Source organism: Mustelus asterias, chromosome 13 (genome assembly GCF_964213995.1).
Source record: "Mustelus asterias chromosome 13, sMusAst1.hap1.1, whole genome shotgun sequence".
NCBI classification, from domain to species: Eukaryota; Metazoa; Chordata; class Chondrichthyes; order Carcharhiniformes; family Triakidae; genus Mustelus; species Mustelus asterias.
In genome coordinates, this window is record NC_135813.1 from 93517229 (window position 1) to 93529657 (window position 12429).

The 12429-nt window shown below is 46.6% G+C and overlaps 1 protein-coding gene across 1 annotated transcript in view; it reads left to right on the forward strand.

Annotated features, from left to right (window-relative positions):
- foxn4 (forkhead box N4) overlaps positions 1 to 12429 on the forward strand; it is a 112338-nt gene that overhangs the window by 96828 nt on the left and 3081 nt on the right. The window contains exons 5-11 of the mRNA XM_078226109.1: positions 749 to 921; positions 2811 to 2938; positions 4403 to 4507; positions 5809 to 5936; positions 6088 to 6184; positions 10368 to 10575; positions 10788 to 11180. Of these exons, the coding sequence (XP_078082235.1) occupies positions 749 to 921; positions 2811 to 2938; positions 4403 to 4507; positions 5809 to 5936; positions 6088 to 6184; positions 10368 to 10575; positions 10788 to 11180 (1232 nt within the window). The remainder of the gene's footprint in view (positions 1 to 748; positions 922 to 2810; positions 2939 to 4402; positions 4508 to 5808; positions 5937 to 6087; positions 6185 to 10367; positions 10576 to 10787; positions 11181 to 12429) is intronic.

Below are 12429 nucleotides of genomic sequence, written 5' to 3' on the forward strand. Positions count from 1 at the left end.
TGGGAAACTCGCGGCGTCCACTTGGTGTCTCATGGCTGTCACGCTTCCTGGATGGGCAATTTGCCAGGCGGGCTGTGGGAGGGGGATGGGGGGTCATCGCCCGGTGTTCTGCTGCTGCCCGTGTGGCATCACCAAACTTAACCGTAATCCATGTGCTGCCGTAGTATCCCACGTATCGCCGCGAGTGACTTTTTTTTTGTGTGGTGCTCCATGTGCGAGGGACCAGCCTCGGAGCACGACGGTGCAGAGGTCAGAAGAGGGATGGTAAATGTGCTTGGGTGGGGTCCGAAGGCACCATTAAAGAGGGGGGAGGTCTTCCAAAGGGTTTTTCAAAAGTAATGAGGGAAGTGACAAGTCCGAGGGAGTTGCGCAGTGTTCCTTAGAGCCATGATGAACTCACCTGATGAAGGAGCAGCACTCCAAAAGCTCGTGATACCAAATAAACCTGGTGTTGTGAGACTTCTTACTGTTCCACACAGCAGCCACTAATAGTGGAGTGGGAGCCAGCCGATGAAAAGGGAGGAAGGCCTTCTCCAAACTGTGGGTTATATTAAACCATTTGGCAGTAGACCAGTCTCTAAGGATGAGCGACCTGTGTTTTAACATATCGGACTGTTTCGATGTGAAGTGATAATTGATAGTCCCACGGGAGCACCGGCAGAATAAACAGCCTTTGTTGGGTTTGATGCAACACATTGGCACACAGCAGCTTGTCTCCTTACTAAACATCATATCTCTCTGCTTCCAGACCAAGCCTTTTGACCCCCGACCCTTCCCAGCTGAGCGAGGATGACCTCCCAAGTGACCTGCAGTCCTTGTCTTGGCTGACATCTGTCGATGTGCCCCGGTTACAACAGATGGCGACAGGTCGGATGGACTTTAACCTGAGTGCCCAGAATCCAACGCTGACAACACAGACAGGTAACATCCAAGCAGCAGCCTCACTGGCAACATGCATTTGTATAGCGCCTATTATATAATGAAACATGCCAAGGTGTTCACAGTATAGAACCAAAATATGACACCCGAGCAGGTATTATCAGGTGACCAAGAGCTTGGTCAAAGAGATGTGTGAAGGGGTGTCTTAAAGGAGGAAAGCGAGGGAGAGAGGTGGACGGAGTGAATTCCAGAGCTTGGGGCCCAGACAACTGAAGGCTCGGCCACCAACGGTGGAGTGACTCTAATTGGGAATGCACACGTCATTTAAAAGAGTGCAGAGATCTTGGAGGGTTGGAGGAGATTACAGGGATAGAGAGGGGCAAGGCCATAGAGAGATTTGACAACACGGATGAGAAATTTTAAATCAACAAAGCAGAGGTGATGGTGAAATGGGACTTGCCATGAGTTAAAGACAGGCAGCAGCGTTCTGGATGACCTCAGGTACCTGGAGGGCAGAATGAGGGAGACAAGCCAGGAGAGCATTAGAACAAGTCCAGAGGTTACAGAGGTGTGAATGAGGGTTTCAGTCGGTAGACATTTTGATACGTAACAAAAATGTTTGTTTGTGGTGGGGATGGATTCCAATGCTTTCACTATAGCCTTAATATAATTAGAGAGGGGAAAGTATCATTAATCTTCCTCCAAGTTTCCTCCAGGTTTCCTCCCACACTCCAAAGATGTTTGAAAGTTTTTAAAGTTTATTTATTTAGGCTTACATTCACACTGCAATGAAGTTACTGTGAAGATATGTAGGTTAGGTGGATTGGCCATGGTAAATGCACTGGGTTATGGGGATAGGGCGGGGCGTGGGCCTGGTTAAGATGGTCTTTCGGAGAGTCAGATCAGACCCAATGAGCCTCCCTCTACACTGCAACAATTCTATGGATGTTATCTGGAATTTCCCCATAAGCAATTGGCTTGAGAATCCCAAGTTTTGCTAAAAGTGGAGGAAATGGGTTCGCGTGCCCTCTCTCTATTGCTATCCTGTGGCTGGGTTCGGGTGGATTGGGTAGAGGGAGGCTGTGCAATTCCCTCCAACAACTTGAATATCAGCAAGTGTCTTCAGTTTTTCAACATGTTGACAGATTTCCAGTCAGTCACTCCATCTCCACTGAATCTATAATCCCTCTCCTCTTTCCCACTGCTCCGTAAGCTTTTCCTTGGGCCTCTGGAGTGACCACTGAATGTTTCCAGGCGTCTCTTGAGCCGTTGCCACCTTCTGGCCTCTTGGAGGGGGTAAGGGAGTAGCGTTGGATTTGTGTCACGTGTCTGCTGAAGGAACGAGCCAAAAGCTGGGCATGTCTCCTCATCGATACAGCTAAGAGTAGGAGGATTTGTCCCATTGCTGACATTGTTCAATCCGTTACCTTCATTGAGGTGATACAAAGTTCACAAACTCTTCCTGCCATCAATTCCACTTGTACCAGTGTGCTCCCTCTCCCTTTCCTCTCCATGGTCTACACAAACTCTGTGATATGATTCCAATGCCGTATGGTTCCTATTGGGTGGGTTGTTTTGGAAAAACCACTGTCCAAAAGCCAAGTGGGAAGCAGAGGGAAATTAAGCCAGTGGGAATCACCTTTTTGTCAAAGTTACCCATTGCATAGTGAGATACTGGAGACCATTACACAGAATTGGCAGTAGGCTTCCTACCAGTCATTCAAGGTGCAAAACAGGAGGGATTTGGGTTGAAAGTGCCAGAAGCCAACCAAAGGTCAGGAGAAGAATGTTCAGTAAAGTTTTCAAACTGGCCAAGATTCAGGGCTAATGGAAGCGAATGTTTCGTGGCCTGTTCTTGTTGTTTCACTCGTTCCAATTTCAGCTTCCTGAGAAATCTCCTAATGCTTAACGTCTCCCATCGATTCCCTCAGGTCTGGTCCTCCATGATATGTCTAACAACATGACTCCAACTTCAGCACAAGGGGCCATGATCCAAGTACAGGCAACCATGCAGCACGGCATTATGGGAATGAACACCATGACAGCCCACGGGCAAAACGTAAGCTTACTCAGTTTGTTCTTATTGAAACAGCCATGCGGACCAATTACCAAATGATACTATGATTCATTTTGTACCCCATCCCCCCAAAGTGTGGCCAGACAAATACGAGTCTAGGTGTAAGTTTGACTTTGATCTCGTACTGAGCGGGAGATCTAGACATAGATGAAGGTACGCAGCACAACCATGGTGTAAAGAATTTTTACAACCAAAGAAAGTTTTAGCAACATTTTTTGCAAATACTGTTGGCTGTACCAATGTGCCCCTTCTCCCTTTCCTCTCCATGGTCTACTGAATTCTATGGTATGATTCCAATGCCATATGGTCCTTGATATTGGGTGGGCTGTTTTGGAAAAACCACTGTCCAAACCACCACGTGGGAAGCAGAGAGATATTTTGCCAGTGGGAGTCACCAGTAGGCTATTTTCTTTTGATATTTTAATGCACTCAGGGTGACACAGTGGTTAGCACTGCTGCCTCACAGCGCCAGGGACCCCTGGATTCGATTCCCGGCCTCCAGTCACTGCCTGTGTGGAGTCTGCATGTTCTCCCCATGTCTGTGTGGATTTCCTCCGGGTGCTCCGGTTTCCTCCCACAGTGCAACGATGTGCAGGTTAGGTTGATTGGCTATGCTAAATTGCCCCTTAATGTTGGAAGGAGGGTTAGCAGGGTGAATACGCGGGGTTACGAGGATATAGCCTGGGTGGGACTGTTGTCGGGGCAGGCTCGATGGGTCGAATGGCTGTAGGGATTCTATGATTCAATTGTCCATCTTCTTGGAGGACACTGGAATCCCCTTCCTCGCTTCAGAAACACACCTATTTGCCTATCTGAATGCAACTATACTGTCCACCTGTACCCAGATCACAAACTATGTACCACTGCTGGATTGACACTACATCACCTGACTTAATCTTAAGCACTAACTTTAACTTGTGTCCAATTTTAAACCTTTGGAAACACTGGGACATTTTTCTTTTTGGATTTCCGCCGAGCAGAATCCACCGACAACGTGCAAAGTTGTGATTTTTAAACATCTAAGTGAGTGAGTGCAAGGGGCTGATTGGAGATTGTCACATGATCTCTACTGTCTTCAGTCTGCCTATTCAAGATGGGTTTTACTTCTCACCATCTGTACCTTTACAACCAATAAACACATGTTTGAAGAAAGTGCAAAAGTGGCGTGATTGTTCGGTTAAATGTGATTCTCTTTTCAGCTGAAAGTCAGAATTAAAATAAATAAACTATCGGAGAAAGAGGGAAGCCTCGAATCGATTTTCGATTCCATCCTAATTCTTGTGTTCTGGACGAAATGAGTGTGGTTTTGGGAACCGCGTTATCAAGGTTGCGATGCAACGGAATTGATTTGCATGACTAAAGAAATGGCCAAGACTTTCATAAATGCTTAAAATATTGGAAACGAACTCCATTAACGAGAATTTCTTCTTTCCCGTCTCCGGTTAGATTTCCCAGTATTCCGTGGCAGGGCAGCACCCCTCCGGGTTTCAGACACAGCAGTCCCTTTACCAAGCTCAGCAGCTGTACAGCCTCTCACAACCTGGCCAACAGGTACTGTATTCTTGTTCCTTGTTGTGCCTCAAAGTGGCATCGAACCCTCAGGAGGAATTGGCTAATTTTACTTTGGGCCTAGTGATCACCCCTGCACGTTGCCTTGAGGACAGACAGCATTGCGTTATTCAAATATCAAGCGGATAAATTAAATGGGCGACGGGGAATGCGATTGTTACAGTTGAGCTTCTTTCCAACACTTCTTGCTCATATGAACTGAAACACGATCACTGAAATTTGTAAGAGAGTGATGCGGAATGTCCTCTAAATGAGTTGCACCCCAATTGCACCCTCCAGTGGCCTCGAGGAGGAGTTGCATGTGTGTTTGCTGGGTCTGCCTATTTGTGTGCAGGCATTGTGTATGCAAGCCACTAAACTGTGCCATTCATTTCATTTTAATTTTATTTATTTGTGTCACAAGTAGGCTTACATTAACACTGCAATGAAGTGGCTGTGAAAATCCCCTAGACGCCACACTCTGGTGCCTGTTTGGGTACACTGAAGGAGAATTTAACATGGCCAATGCACCTAACCCGTACTTTCGGACTGTGGGAGGAAACCGGAGCACCCGGAGGAAACCCACGCAGACACGGGGAGAACATGCAGACTCCACACAGATAGTGACCCAAGCTGGGGATTGAACCCGGGTCCCTGGCGCTGTGAGGCAGCAGTGCTAACCATTGTGTCACCGTGCATGAACCTATGCTGAACAACACATGCAATTTACAGCTCAAATCCTTGAATGCAGGCTTGCAGCTGAGTTGCACAGAATGCGGTGATATCAAGTGAGGCTAGTCAGAGTGTGATTTTTCTGTATTGTACAGATTCCTACAGCGAACAGACATTGCAGGAATCTGCTGTTTGCTAAAGTCAGTGGCTGTATAATGCAGAGGCAAAGCCCAGTGAGAATGGGACTGTGTTAAGCATCATCTTTCAGGCTGAATGATGCAAAGCGTGGAAATCAAAACTTTATTTGCTTAGAAAATTATTTTACATAAAGCCTGCTTTGTCTTGTCTGTTTTCTATAGTACAATTCCCAAACTTCAATCCCCCCCACCTTTTTAAAACTGTTTATATTTTAAAAGGTTCCTGTCCAATAACATCACCTCATGGACAAGAGGCAATTGCAGCGTCTGGACTTTCGCTGCCTGACCACAAAACAAAAGAGTAGAAAACTAAGCTGGGCATCAGTTTGCCCTTTTAATATCCCTTCCCCTTTCTACACAGGAAGGAATTAAGAAATTTCTTTTTTGTTTTCTGTGTTTTGACTGTGTGTTTGTGCTCTCTCTCTCTCTCGCCAGTGTTCTCCCGGCAACATTTACAACCCATCGTACCATGCGCAGTCTCAGTACGCACAGCCCCGACTTGCCTCTCATAACGAGCAAGACCTCCAGCCCAAAACCTACCCCAAACCCATCTATTCTTACAGGTATGTAACGTCGCCATCGTCAAGCCTGCATCCAGTATAAACAGGGTTGCTTTTCATAAAATCAACAGGCAAAGGTGATGAAAAGGGAGGGCGGCACAGTGGCTTCATCCTTCCAGCTTCAAACTGATCCTTGCATTTCTTTACTTGATAGCTGTCTGATTGCCATGGCATTGAAGAACAGTAAGACGGGCAGTCTCCCAGTCAGTGAGATCTACAGCTTCATGAAGGAACACTTCCCCTATTTCAAGGTAGGATGAGAGATGCAGAATTGTCCTACTCAGTTCAGAAGTGCAGGAGGGTTTCCGTCACAATGGTTCGCAAACAACTTGGCATCTACAGTCACAAAGCGCACAAGATTGTCCCGGAGTGGAACAAAAACAGAAAGTGCTGGAAAATCTCAGCAGGTCTGGCAGCATCTGTGGAGAGAGAATCTGTGGAGAGAGAATAGAGCCAATGTTTCGAGTCTGGATGACCCTTCGTCTGCTGATTCGATATCAATTTGAAGGGTCATCCAGACTCAAAACGTTGGCTCTATTCTCTCTCCACAGATGTTGTCAGACCCGCTGAGATTTTCCAGCATTTTCTGTTTTTGCTTCAGATTCTAGCATCCATCGATGTTGTGGCTATTTCAGAGACATGGATAGAGCAGGGGCAGGAATGGATGCTGCAGGTCCCGGGGTTCAAATGTTTTAGTCGAAGTAGGGAAGGAGGTAGAAGAGGGGGAGGGGTAGCATTATTGGTCAGAGATTGTATCACAGTGTCAGAGAGGAGGTTTGATGAGGACTTATCTGTTGAGGTAGTATGGGCGGAGATTAGAAATAGGAGAGGAGAGGTCACCCTGTTGGGAGTCTTTTATAGACCTCCTAAAAGTTCTAGAGAGGTTGAGGAAAGGATTGCGGAGTCAATCCTGCTTAGGAGTGAAAGTAATAGGGCAATTGTTATGGGGGATTTTAACTTGACTAATATTGACTGGAATTGTTATAGCTCTAGCTCGTTAGAGGGGTCAGTTTTTGTTCAAAGCGTGCAGGAAGGTTTTTTGACTCAGTATGTAGACAGGCCAACTAGAGGTGAGGCTATATTGGATCTGGTGCTGGGAAATGAGCCAGACCAGGTGCTAGACTTGGAAGTTGGTGTGCATTTTGGTGATAGTGACCACAATTCGGTTACGTTCACCTTAGTGATGGAAAGGGATAGGCATGAACCTCGGGCCAGTGGTTTTAGCTGGGGGAAGGGTAATTATGAGGCTATTAGGAGAGAATTAGGAAACATAGGTTGGACTAGGAGATTACAGGGACTGGGAACGTCCGACATGTGGAGTTTTTTCAAGGAGCAGCTACTGCGAGTCTGTGATAGGTATGTCCCTGTCAGGCAAGGAGGAATTGGTAGGGCTAGGGAACCGTGGTGCACCAAAAAAGTTTCTTTGTTGGTTAAAAAGAAAAAGGAGGCTTATGTTCGGATGAGACGTGAGCACTCGGGTAGTGCACTAGAAAGCTTTAGATTGGCTAAGAGGGAGTTGAAGAGCGAGCTTAGAAGGGCTAAAAGGGGACATGAGAAGACTTTGGCGGATAGGGTTAAAGAGAATCCTAAGGCGTTCTATAGGTATGTCAAGAACAGAAGGTTGGTTAGGGCAAGTTTAGGGCCAGTTATAGATGGCAGAGGGAAGTTATGTGTGGAACCGGAGGAGATTGGTGAAGCATTGAACCAATATTTCTCTTCGGTGTTCACGCAAGGGGACATGAATATAGCTGAGGAGGACACTGGGTTGCAAGGGAGTAGAATAGACAGTATTACAGTTGATAAGGAGGATGTGCAGGATATTCTGGAGGGTCTGAAAATAGATAAATCCCCTGGTCCGGATGGGATTTATCCAAGGATTCTCTGGGAGGCAAGAGAAGTGATTGCAGAGCCTCTGGCTCTGATCTTCAGGTCGTCGTTGGCCTCTGGTATAGTACCAGAAGATTGGAGGTTAGCGAATGTTGTCCCATTGTTTAAGAAGGGGAACAGAGACTTCCCCGGGAATTATAGACCGGTGAGTCTCACTTCTGTTGTCGGCAAGATGTTGGAAAAAATTATAAGGGATAGGATTTATAGTTATTTGGAGAGTAATGAATTGATAGGTGATAGTCAGCATGGTTTTGTGGCAGGTAGGTCGTGCCTTACTAACCTTATTGAGTTTTTTGAGAAAGTGACCAAGGAGGTGGATGGGGGCAAGGCAGTGGACGTGGTATATATGGATTTTAGTAAGGCGTTTGATAAGGTTCACCATGGTAGGCTTCTGCAGAAAATGCAGATGTATGGGATTGGGGGTGATCTAGGATATTGGATCAGGAATTGGCTAGCGGATAGGAAACAGAGGGTGGTGGTTGATAGTAAATATTCATCATGGAGTGCGGTTACAAGTGGTGTACCTCAGGGATCTGTTTTGGGGCCACTGCTGTTTGTAATATTTATTAATGATCTGGATGAGGGTATAGTTGGGTGGATTAGCAAATTTGCTGATGACACCAAAGTCGGTGGTGTGGTAGACAGTGAGGAAGGGTGTCGTAGTTTGCAGGAAGACTTAGACAGGTTGCAAAGTTGGGCCGAGAGGTGGCGGATGGAGTTCAATGCGGAGAAGTGTGAGGTAATTCACTTTGGTAGGAATAACAGATGTGTTGAGTATAGGGCTAACGGGAGGACTTTGAATAGTGTGGAGGAGCAGAGGGATCTAGGTGTATGTGTGCATAGATCCCTGAAAGTTGGGAATCAAGTAGATAAGGTTGTTAAGAAGGCATATGGTGTCTTGGCGTTTATTGGTAGGGGGATTGAATTTAGGGGTCGTAGCGTTATGTTGCAACTGTACACAACTCTGGTGCGGCCGCACTTGGAGTACTGTGTGCAGTTCTGGTCCCCACATTACAGGAAGGATGTGGAGGCTTTGGAGAGGGTGCAGAGGAGGTTTACCAGGATGTTGCCTGGTATGGAGGGGAGATCCTATGAGGAGAGGCTGAGGGATTTGGGATTGTTTTCGCTGGAAAGGCGGCGGCTAAGAGGGGATCTTATTGAAACATATAAGATGATTAGAGGTTTAGATAGGGTGGATAGTGATAGCCTTTTTCCTCTGATGGAGAAATCCAGCACGAGGGGGCATGGCTTTAAATTGAGGGGGGGTAGTTATAGAACCGATGTCAGGGGTAGGTTCTTTACCCAGAGGGTGGTGAGGGATTGGAATGCCCTGCCAGCATCAGTAGTAAATGCGCCTAGTTTGGGGGCGTTTAAGAGATCCGTAGATAGGTTCATGGACGAAAAGAAATTGGTTTAGGTTGGAGGGTCACAGTTTTTTTTTTAACTGGTCGGTGCAACATCGTGGGCCGAAGGGCCTGTTCTGCGCTGTAATGTTCTATGTTCTATGTTCTATAGTATTTTGCCTTTATCTTGTTGTTCTGGAGTGACTATTTATCCAGATAGTTTCTCTCAGGAATCAGCCTGGCCTCCGCCTTGACACATCTGGTCAGGGAATTGCAACCAGGAACCTTTGTTCTAGTATTCCATGGTTAAACCTTGGTGGCTGCAATGGCCCTTAAACAAAATGGTTATAGACCATTTAAATACTACTCTACATGAACATTGGTCTACGCGCCTTAATGTGCCACTCAGCAAGAGGTGATTTCTATGGTTGGTTTTGAGTTGTGGAGTGATGTGAGTTTTATTTAGCATCTCACTGTGCCACTTTGACTAGGTGCCCAAAACAGGAAGGATTACATTCTCCAGTAACATCCTCTGCCTAAACATTTAACAAAATGTAAACATTTTGAGAAACAGACAAAGAAAATTGGAAACAGGTTAGGAAACTGGAAACACATTAGGAACATAAACCCTGTTCAGATTTCCATAGCAATTCCCTGGAAGAACCAATCCTTCAGGGATTCTAACAAGCACATGATGGGTGTGGTGGGCTGGAAGATGGACTCTGGAAAGAAGGAAAAAGAAAGTTGCTCCAAAGGTCTCCATGGATTTTCAGTTCCAATTGGTCCAATCAAAGGGCAAGTTTACCCAGGGTTACATTTTGGTGAAAGCGTTAGATGAAGGCATGATTCCACACCCGTACAACATGTATCAACCAACTCAAGAACAGCTTCTTCCCTGCTCCCATCAGGCTTTTGAATGGACCTACCATATATTAAGCTGATCTTTGTCTACACCCTAGCTATGACTGTAACACTACATTCTGCACCCTCTCCTTCCCTTATCTATGAACGGTATGCTTTGTCTGCACAGCGCGCAAGAAACAATACTTTTCACTGTATGTTAATACATGTGACAATAATAAATCAAATCAAAGCAAAACACGATTTGAGGTTTGTTTTTTTGCTGTGGAAGGTTACCTGATATCTGAACACTATTAGGTCCTGAATTCCGCTTGTTTGTAAGGATGTTGGATCTTTATTTCAGACAGCTCCAGACGGTTGGAAGAACTCGGTCAGGCACAACCTCTCCCTGAACAAGTGCTTTGAGAAGGTGGAGAACAAATTGAGTGGCTCCTCACGGAAAGGCTGCCTTTGGGCTCTCAACCCGGCCAAGATTGAAAAGATGGAGGAGGAGATGCAGAAATGGAAGCGCAAGGATCTCGGAGCGATTCGCAGGAGCATGGCAAATCCAGGTAATGCCCGGTGGTATTGGAATATAGAGGGGAGGGGGTGGAATTGCTAAGCAAACGAATGCACCTTGAGCCAGTAATGATGGTGCTGCGGAACTACATCCCAGCACGTCAGTTCCTTCAAAGAACGTGAGGGGCAAATGTTGGTAGCTGTCCATTTACTTAAGGTTACCCGATATCTGGACCTCACCAAGAGACCTCTCTTCTCACTGCAGATGAACTGGACAAATTGATATCTGATCGGCCAGAGAACTGCAGGAGGCCATCAAAATATTCGGAGAGAACAATCCACATGGCCACGCAGGTGACAACCACACAAGGGAGCATCACAGTGCCACATCTCCCCCACCAGTCCGTTGCCACGCTCTCCTTGCACCCCCTGCCCTTGCATCACCAGATCCAGCAGCAGCAGCAGCAGACGCGGATTACCCCTGACTCACCAGCCCCGGCTCAAACCCCGCCGCTCCACGCAATGCCAGATATTAGCCACAGCCCGTTGTCACACCATGGAGCCAGCAGGGCCGCTTCCGATCTATTCTGCATGACAACTGACATGAGCACAGACGTTGATGCCCTGGATCCAACCATCATGGACTTTGCATTGCACGGTGAGTGACCACCGCAGAGAAAATCTGTGCTGAAGCATTGTGTAAAAGTGCAACATTTCCTCATTTCTGTTTCTCATTGGAAACAATAAAGTTTGCGATGACCCGTGTGGAGGTACCAAATCCCAGCGTACAGTGTTTCAAGTGAGTGGAGCAGCACGGTGGCACAGTGGTTAGCACTGATGCCTCACAGCTCCAGGGACCTAGGTTCAATTCCCAGCTTGGGTCACTGCCTGTTTGGAGTCTGCACATTCTCTCCGTGTCTGTGTGGGTTTCTTCTGGGTGCTCCGGTTTCCTCCCACAGTCCAAAGATGTTGGAATTTGATTTATTATCAATGATTTATTATAATGATTATTTATTAATGTGCGGGTTAAGAACATAAGAAATAGGAGCAGGAGTAGGCCATCTAGCCCCTCAAGCCTGCTCCGCCATTCAATAAGATCATGGCTGATCTGATAGTGGGTTCAGTTCCACTTACCCGCCCGCTCCCCATAACCCTTAATTCCCTTAATGGTTAAAAATCTATCTATCTGTGACTTAAACACATTTAACAAGGTAGCCTCTACTGCTTCATTGGGCAAAGGATTCCAAAGATTCACTACCCTCTGGGAGAAGAAGTTCCTCCTCAACTCTGTTCTAAATTGACTCCCCCGTATTTTGAGGCTATGCCCCCTAGTTCTTGTTTCCATTGTAAGTGGATTGGCCAGGCTAAATTACCCCTTAGTGTCCAGGGATGCGTAGGTTAGAGGGATTAGCAGCGTAAATATGTGGGGTTACGGGGATAGGGCCTGGGTGGGATTGTGGTTGGTGCAGACTCGATGGGCTGAATGGCCTCCTCCTGCACTGTAGGGATTCTATGAATCTGAGTCATGAAAAACATTAATAAATGGGAATGGAAACACCTTGTTCCACTTCCCACACGATTCTCTGGTGTTGATCAATGTACAGTGGAAAAATGTCTAACTGGGAGAGGGAATTGGGGTGCTCAGAATCCCAACAGTGCAGAAAGAGGCCATTCGGCCCATCGAGGCTGCACCCACTCTTCCCCTCCACCCTATCCCCATAGCCCCGTGCACTTAGCATGGACAATCCACCTAACCTACACATCTTTGACTGTGGGAGGAAACCGGAGCACCCGGAGGAAACCCACACAGACACTGGGAGAATGTGCAAACTCCACACATTCTAAGCCAGGAATCAAACCCGGGTCCCTTGTGCTGTGATAAGCATTTTGCCACCATGTCATCAAAC